Source organism: Cyprinus carpio, chromosome B9 (genome assembly GCF_018340385.1).
Source record: "Cyprinus carpio isolate SPL01 chromosome B9, ASM1834038v1, whole genome shotgun sequence".
Taxonomy (NCBI): Eukaryota; Metazoa; Chordata; class Actinopteri; order Cypriniformes; family Cyprinidae; genus Cyprinus; species Cyprinus carpio.
In genome coordinates, this window is record NC_056605.1 from 10,550,375 (window position 1) to 10,559,637 (window position 9,263).

The 9,263-nt window shown below is 34.6% G+C and overlaps 1 protein-coding gene across 1 annotated transcript; it reads left to right on the forward strand.

Moving 5' to 3' along the window:
• Window positions 1–1,602: 1,602 nt before the first annotated feature.
• On the forward strand, window positions 1,603–8,363 carry LOC109086057 (Na(+)/H(+) exchange regulatory cofactor NHE-RF3-like). Its single transcript, XM_042730887.1, is given in 8 exon segments — window positions 1,603–1,814; window positions 1,921–2,149; window positions 2,951–3,092; window positions 3,523–3,713; window positions 4,787–4,983; window positions 5,125–5,352; window positions 6,391–6,717; window positions 7,620–8,363. Coding segments are annotated over 8 exon segments (1,593 nt in total). The 5' UTR covers window positions 1,603–1,607; the 3' UTR covers window positions 7,692–8,363.
• The last annotated feature ends 900 nt before the right edge of the window (window positions 8,364–9,263 follow it).

The following is a 9,263-nucleotide window of genomic DNA, read 5'->3' on the forward strand; positions in this document are numbered from 1 at the left end:
CACTGAGGAGACTGCAGCTGGTGAGTGACATAACATAGATGTACCTTTATAAATATCATGTGCTTGAGAAAGAAAGATGTGCTTTGATGTGTACATTACTATTTGAAAAATGTATTCAGAGTGATATCATTTGAATATTTTTTTCAGAATAGAATAGAACAGAATAGAATAGAATAGAAATGTTGATTCAGACCACCTTAATTTAATAGATGACACCCTGAGAATCATGTTGAGAAATTTTAGAATACAGTTTGATGGCTCAAGTGAAATTCTTGCTCTTATATTATTTGTACAGATGAGAAACTTGACACAAGTTGCATTAATTAATACACAGCAGCAAGGAGTTGGTTTTAGGCATAACGTGATGATGTGAAAGCATTAGCAGCTCACAGAGCAGTTCATGGAGCACTCAAGTGTGAGAAGTGTACTTCAGCTCTCGGCTGATGTGTGAGGTATTGTGTAATTGATATGGCATCTGTAGAGCTTGAACCTACAGCTAGATGCGTGTGCTTTTTCCCCTGGTAAAACATTTATCAAAATGAACCAAGGCTATAGGCAATCTTTCTAAAGCCTTAAAAGCCTTGATGATGGTTCCTCCCAACTGTGTCTATTGTTTTGTATTTACTAATTTGTAATTACTGAGACAAGGTACGAGGTACATGTTAGAAAAAAAAATACATACAACACACAATCATTAATTGTGGAGTCAGAGCACGCATTCTAAAACTCACTCTAAAACAAAATAAACTTGACTGATTGATTGTCATCTGTAATTACAGAGACAAGGTTCAAGCATTTTAAAGCAATATGTGCTTTGACAGACACATTCAGGCACTTTGTTAACAATTTTTAGTTGTGGAATCAGAGCGCTCACTCTCTTATGTATTTATTTATTTATTTATTTGCTCTGCTTCTATTTAAATTCAACATGAAATCACAATGTACTATATTTGTTAATGCACGTTCTAGGTCTTATTATGCATGATTAATTAGGGAATATTATTGCAAAAAAAAAAAAAAGATGAAAATTTTTATTGCAAATAATACATTCATTTAATACTGCTCTAATAATTTAATATGATTTCATTATATGCGTGCTCTGCCTCTGAAATGTTTTTTTTTATTATTATTATTATTTTTTTTTTTTTTTATCTTATGTATTTTTGAATACCCAGAAATATAAGTAAATTATTTTTTAAATGTCATTTTACGTTGACTTTAAGCCTTCAGTAATGTAGTTCAGCAGGTGCACCCTAACACAGGGCGGTGATTATATGGTCTTTGATAATTCTGTATTACCCCAGTTATCACTCCATTTCAAGAACATAAGATTACATAATGATGTTCACCTCTGTGTCTAATCTGCACCAGTCTGCTTTCATTGATTACTAACACCTGCGATTTAATAAATTTGGTCTCCACTCACTTCATTGGCACTTCATTGCTGAATTGTAATTACCAATTTTATCACCAGATGACTGGTATATACTGAACTGTGTGCATCTATGATAAGATAACATCAGATGTACCAAGACGAGCATATTATCACGTTCGATGACCTCAGCGTAAAAGCAATACTGATCGATAGATGTTTCCTAACAGGGAAAATGGCTGGGCCAAAACCACGTATCATTACTCTGACCAAGCGAGAGGGTCAGGGCTATGGCTTCTACCTCCGAGTGGAGCACGGCGAGGTGGGTCACCTGATCCGAGCGCTGGAGATGGGCGGCATGGCTGAACTGGCCGGTCTGAAGGACGGAGACCGCATAGTCAGAGTCAATGGAACGTTTGTAGACAATTTGGAGCACAGCCAGGTTTGATGTATTTGAAAATAGACTTTCTGTAAATCCTATATTATTTATTTTAGTATATTTTATTTCAATAGTTTGGTGGTAAACCTCAGTCTTTTTCATGGGTCAGGTTGCAGATTTGGTGAGAAAGAGTGGGATGAGCGTCACATTGCATGTCCTTGGAGAAGAGGCATATAAGACGGCCAAAGCCAACGGTGTGAATCTTGCTGACACTCAGTCCCAGTCAGGTCAGAGCCAGCCCACCATGAATGGAGTGTCTGCACCAGCCGCTAAAGCAAAGCTTTGCTATCTGCAAAAATCCAGCAGTGGATTTGGTTTCTCCTTAAAGTCCATCAAAGGTAAGCCAAAAACTCCCATAGCCAGATTTTTAAGTATCATCATGTGATCTTGTTTATAGTAATGCCAGTTTGGGCCAAGAACTGACTACTTAGAATAACAGACCATCTGACCAACATGTACAAGCGACTAATCACGTTTGATTCATTTTATGTACCATTTAGAGACAGGTTTATATGGGAATATAAATGCAAATAAATGTTTAAAATGACAGAAATAGCAAATGTGTGTAGACTTTGTGATCTGATTTTTTTTTTTATTTATTTTTAATAAGGTTCCATAAGAGGGTTTATGCTGTTTTTTTGATGATGCTGCTGTTTATTTCCCCCAAAAAAATTTTTCTAAATAATTAGGTTTTTGTTTTTGTTTTTATGATTATGTTTAGATATATATATATATATATATATATATATATATATAACTAAGAAAAAAAATAGCTTTTTTTTTCACAGCTACAGAAAACATAGCAGTAAATCTAGTTAAATTTGTCCCTCAATTTGAATATATTTTAAAGATTTGCCTCTGATCTCCCGAACTTTGTTAAATCCTGTCATTAGCTCATTTTCAAACATTCTCATGGTCAGCTGAAGGGATTAGAGCTTGCCAGCTCAAGAAAGGCTTTTCCAGTGCTGTCGATAATCAGCGAATGATCGTCCGAGGCTGAGAAAGTCAAACGTTAACTAAATTCTAAGGCCTGTTTTGGATAAATCAACCAATATGTTGATCATTGTTGGAATTATTTCAGATGACACGTGAGCTGAAGTACTATCAGAGTTTTCTGATCTAACCCTGTTTTCTCTCAGGTACTAAGGGCATATTCATGACAGAAGTGGTGTCTGGAGGAGTAGCTGATCAGGCCGGTGTGAAGCTTGGTGATCGTATAGTGGAGATAAACAGTGAGAATGTTGAGAGTCTCTCACATGATCAGATTGTGAAAAAGGTAAATTAAAATTATGCTTTAATTCTAACTGCAATAACTCCTTTCTGACATTAACTCTTTATCACCAATTGTATAATGCAGTAACCATTTTAGAGAAGGCATAGTCCACTCAAAAATAAAAGTTCAGTCATCGTTCTCTCATATTCATGTCGTTGCATGACTTTCTTTATTTTGTGGAACGCAAAATAAGATATTTAGAGTAATGTTGGTAATCAAACAGTTCCTGGTCCCATTGACTTCTGTGTTTTTTGTCCATGCAGTGGAAGTCAATGGGACCCAGAATTTTTTGGTTACCAACATTCTTCGAAATATTCATAACTTTTGAGTACAAACCAAATGGATACTGCTAAAGACCTTGACTCTACTGTTTTACCCTACCAGTGTTGGAGAAAAATATTATAATAATGTAGTCCTATTGTTATTGTTGTTTTTGAGAGGAGGGGGGGACAGTGTTGTTTTTGTTTTTGTGTGTGGATGGTTGGTGAAATTTTTTTGGGGGGAAGGGGTTTTAGAAAGAGCGGGTCTTGTGACTGTGTAGAGCATACTGCATAAGCCACGCATTGCAGACATGACCAAGAGAGCAGATGGTTATGGCTTTATCCTGAAGGAAGATCCTAAATGTGCAGGTAAGTGCTTGCCATGGTGTGGTAGTCAACATGAAATACAAATTTAGCCTATTGGACACTGTGTTAAAATTGTCAAATTTAGCCTAATTGTAATCTAAATTAAATCTGCTTCAGTTGTTTAAAAAACAGTATTTGTGATGCTTTCCAAGAGCACCTTGTTCCTTTCTTAGTATTACTGTATGTTCTTGTCAGATTTGTCTTGGTGGCTTATCTTTTGGTTCCTGCTGAGGGAAATGTTATAACAGTGCATCTGACCAGCCAAGAAATGTAAAAGAGTTTTTGAATTTGAAATAGGTTACAAGCTATTTATTCATTCTTTTGTAGGTTTTAAGAATTTCATTCTTTATTTTATGTCATCCAAAGTGACTTACAGCACACTAATTGCATAGATGTCTCTCTGGAGCAAGGTTAAGTGCACTGCTCGCAGACTTGAACTCAGGGGAAATACAGCAGGACTGTAATTTCCTGGATCCTGGAAGTTGGGTGTTAGCAGCCCTGATTCTCTTTGCATTACCACTGCATTACTTTCGTTAGTTCTTCTGTTTATTTTTCTTTCTAGCATAGTGGTGCCAAATGAACATACTGAAGTTTATTGCAGTGTAAGGGCAATTCATGTTTATGCAGGATAATTGACATTGCGTAACTGTGAGGAATTTTGATGATGCTGTATAGTGATATGAAAAGGTTATCTACTGAAATGCCTTTTAGATGCAGTAAAAAAGATTAGCATTTTAATATGATGTTCTTTTGTACAGTAAACAATGTAGGGTGCAAAAGAGGACATTTTAAAAAATATTAGCAAAAACTTATTTTACCAGCATTGGCTTTTCATTATAATTAATGAATACGTTTCATTCCAAAAAAAAAAAAAAAAAAAAAAATACATTAATAATTACTTTTGTTTAATTCGTATTCTTTGGATGTTCTCTGTAGATCCCTCTTTCTTTCATGCCACGCTTGGTCGATTATGTATTTAGAATTCCATGATGTATGGTCACCCTAGATAAATTGAGAAAAATATTTGATTTATGTTTTAATATTTGATTCATGTCATATTTTGTTTTCTGTCTCAGGCCATTATATTGGAGAAATAGACAAAGGAAGCCCTGCGGAGCGAGCGGGACTGAAGAATATGGATAGATTAGTGGCCGTAAATGGACAGGAAATAGATAACTGCAGACATGAACAGGTGGTGGAAAAAATATCACAACAAGGAAACAAGTGCTCCCTCCTTGTGCTGGATGCTGAAACAGAGAAAATGTACAAATTGGTGAGTCCTTTTCATCCACTAAGATTGATTTGAAACATTTACACCGATACTGAAGAGTACACTGGTGATTGCATGTTTAAATGTAAAATTTGAATCATAAATTACATTTCATATTTCATTGTGTAATACTTTGATGTATAGGGTGGTGTTTCTCCACTTCTGTACTGGGAGGAAATGAGAGGATCTCCGCCCAGCTATCCTGAGTATGAAGCTGAAGCCATACCTGCTCCAGCGGCACCTGCTCCAGCGGCACCTGCTCCAGCAGATGTGGACCACAAACCCAAACTGTGCCGGCTGGAGAAGACTGCTGCTGGATTTGGTTTCCATCTCAACGGCATCCAGGGAATTCACGGACAGTACATCAAAGAGGTGGGCTCTGAAAAAAATGACCTGTGCTGACATTTCTAGAAAGCTCTCCTTGATCTCCTTTAGGTTCAGTTTTTGAATAGGTTCAGAGGTTCTGTCATTATTTACGTATCCTCATGACATTCCAAACCTGTGTGACTTTCTTTATTCAGCTTAACACAAAAGGAGAATTTTTTTAAAGAACTGTTCTTGTCTATTTCATGAAAGTGAATAGGGACTAGTGTCTATCAAGCTCCAAAATATGAGAAAAGTACCATAAAAGAATGATAAAAGTATCATAAATGTTGCCCATAAACCTTATATTCTATGTCTGCACTCAAATAATAATAACAATATATTGTAGATTTATAAATAATATTAATACATTTATTTATGTTTTTGAATTTCATATAAAATGTTCACCCATTTGAATTCCACCTATTTAACAGTAATAAACTAATGCATATAATTTGAAACAATCCCAAACATTTTAACTGAATATTGCTTATTCCACGTCTAGCCATTTTTATAATAAACATGTTCATACTTTTTTAACTACTGTAAATACATTCAATTGTTGTCACAATGAAAAGGTTTATGCTGATTTTAAGATATCTGAATAAATGCGTTTTGAAAATATGAATTTTGAAATAGTCATATAGATGCAAATCGTTAGAAATTAACCATGCCACAATTTTTTATGAGTGCAGATTATTTTCTTACCTATTGCATTTATGTATGACTGACAGTGTAATCCATTTATTATGATTTTTTTGAGTGTATGAAAGTTGTGTCTGAGAATCTGAAATATAGATCACAAGTCAATTTGTTGCTCTCTGGTATATATGAGAAATAAGAAAACATAATTTTTGAATGAATGAATGAATAAATAGATCCAAATTTTCATTGATTGAAGAACTGATTTAGAGTTTGGAGTTAGATTCACCTATTCACTTTCATTAAAAGAGTGGACATGATATTCTTCCTTCAGATATAGAACATAAGGGTGAGTAACTGATTTCATTTTGGGATGAATGAACCTGTTAATGTGTTTTCTGTCAGGTGGTGAAAGATGGAGCAGCAGACAGAGCCGGACTGGAGGATGATGACATTGTTGTGGAGGTGAATGGGGTGAATGTGGAAATGAGCACACATGAGGAGGTTGTGAACCTCATCCGCAAGAGCGGGGACACGCTGGTCCTCCTAGTGGCTGAGAGGACGGCCTATGATCATCTGAAAGCACGGGTGATCGCCATCACCCCTCAGCTGCTGGATAAAGAGCCCCCCGTTGATGTCCCGGCGCCAGCCTACACACAGGAGGATGAGAGGAAAGATACAGGAAGTGACAACGAAAGGCCAGCCACTCCACCTGCTCAAACCCGGTCAAGGGTCAGTACTGCTTTTCAGCATTCAAAATACACCTCACAATACTAAGTTTCACATTCTGTCATCATTTACTCACACTTGTTTCATTCCAAACCTGTATGAGTTTCTTTTTTTCTGTGGAACATAAAATTAATTTTGAAGAATTGTACACTGTCCACTAAAATATATTTCTAATGTTGTCCAACATGTACGTCTGAATATGTACATTAACTTTGTGTTTGGAATGGTATAGACATAAGTAAATTATAATATTATAGTTTTGGGGCGAAATATTACCTTAAACTGTTCAGTTCAAAAATTCCATATATTTATTTATTTATGCTTTTCTTTTGTCTACAGTGCATTAAATTGATCAAAAGTTCAGTAAAGATGTTTATAATGTTACAAAAGATTTCTATTTTAAATAAATGTTGTTCCTTATTATGCATCAAAAAAAAAAAAATCTGAAAAAAGTCTCACGATTTCCATAAACATATTAAGCATTATCAACTGGTTTCAGCACTGATAATAATAAGAAATGTTCCTTGAGCAGCAAATCGGCATATTAGAATGATTTCTGTAGGATCATGTGACACTGAAGAATGGAGTAATGATGCTAAAAGTTCACATGAATAAATTACATTTTACATCATATTAAAATAGTAAACAGCTTTTCTTAAATTGTAATCATATTTTGTAACTGTATTTTTGATCAAATAAATGCAGCCTTGGTAAGCATAAAATACTTCTTTCAAAAACATAAAAAAAAAAATCTAGTGGTAGTGTATATTGTGATTTCCTTTATTTTGTCATATTCTGATTTGAAGATTTCTCTATCTTCAAATCTATTAACTATCACTTTAAGGATACAAGCCATGAATAAATCCTGAAAGAGCTACTAACTCTAACTTTTTTTTGCACCCTAGTCATCGTCTTCTTCATCCTCTTCATCGTCATCATCTTCAGCATCAGATGTGAGTGAGGACGAGAAACTCTGAGCACACTACACTTCTGTACCAACAGATACTGCCAATACTGTGATTTAGTGACAGGTTGATGCACTTACCTGATCAGCTAGTACAATTTATTAAGAGGGGAAATGCCCCTTTGAACAAGAGACTGTAAGACTACTGATTAAAGAATATTTTCGATGTGAATTTACAAAGCTATTATAGTGACAATATCAAATGTAACAGATTATTTCTGTACTGCTTTCATTGGGATCTACAACATCAATGATCTATTGAATTGGCTTTATTATGCTTGTGATACATGAAATATAAAATTACAAGTAGTTATGGTCTTTCGGGCAATGCATACTTCTTGATATATAATTTATTCTACAAAATATTTTTCATGGATGCCTATTGAATAAAATTTCTTTATTTGGCGTGATGTCAAATGTGAAAACAATTCTTATCATTTTAAAGCTGCATTTAGCTCTTTAGCAAGTGTTGGCACCAATGTTCTTTGTATATTTATAGTACCTATAACTAGTGCTTAAAGTGGAAAAAATACTATATGCTGCTATATGGATCCATTGATGATAAAATCAAGTGATTTGCACTTCAACATTCAATGACAGATTTACATTGTATGCATCATGTATTATTCAGGAAAATCATGAAATGTTTTATGCACAAAGAAAAATAAACGTCAGAAGCAAATCTTCATCACTAATTAAAAATCAGTATTCACTTCCTATCTGTAGCTCTAGCTTTAATCGGACAAAACAGCCAAGGACTTCCATCACTAACGAACCTGTTAGTTTATTGAGCATTGAGCTTTGTTTTGCATTTATTTATTGTATATATTTATTTAACCACTGTGTGTGGTTGCTAAGGAATCCTTTGTGACGTACCGTGATGAACATTCCATAGAACATTCGCTGAGTATAAATCTGATGCAGACAAAATTACATTTTGTAGCAAGTCGGCAGATGTTCGTGAGTATCCTCATCAGCAGGGTTTGGGGATCTTTTTATGACTTCAAGAAAGCTCTGTTTAAACAGGGCAATGAAATTGTCTCAGTGTTTGTATTTACACTAAAGACCGCTATACACTGTGCAATTTTAACTATAAGATAACGCAATGATAGACTGAACATGCACATGTGCGTCATTCTGCACTTGCGTTTTTGAGGCAGCAGTCCGAAACAGTGAATCTACTCACTTCTCACTTCAAGTGGCTTCGATGAAATTGAAGTTTGGTGTTTACAAAATAAAATTGTAAAAATAGTGCAAACTGAAAGAAAATGTGTAATCTGTATTTTGATACACAATGTTGCAAATTATATTATCAGTAAGTCATGGCACCACATGCTTTTACATTAGTACTTTAACTCATCCAAATAAGTTGAGCAATTTTCTTAGTTATACAAAAGTTATATATAATTCATTTTGATTTTTCACATCAGTTTAATGACATTTAAATTGAAATGACTTAAAAAAATTAAGGCATCAACTGAACTTAAGTTTTTAAGTTGAAATGGGTGGAATTTTTTTTTACGGTCTGAGCCTAGACTTTTTTATAACAACAAAAAGTCTCTGAAAAATGCACAGTTGCCAATAT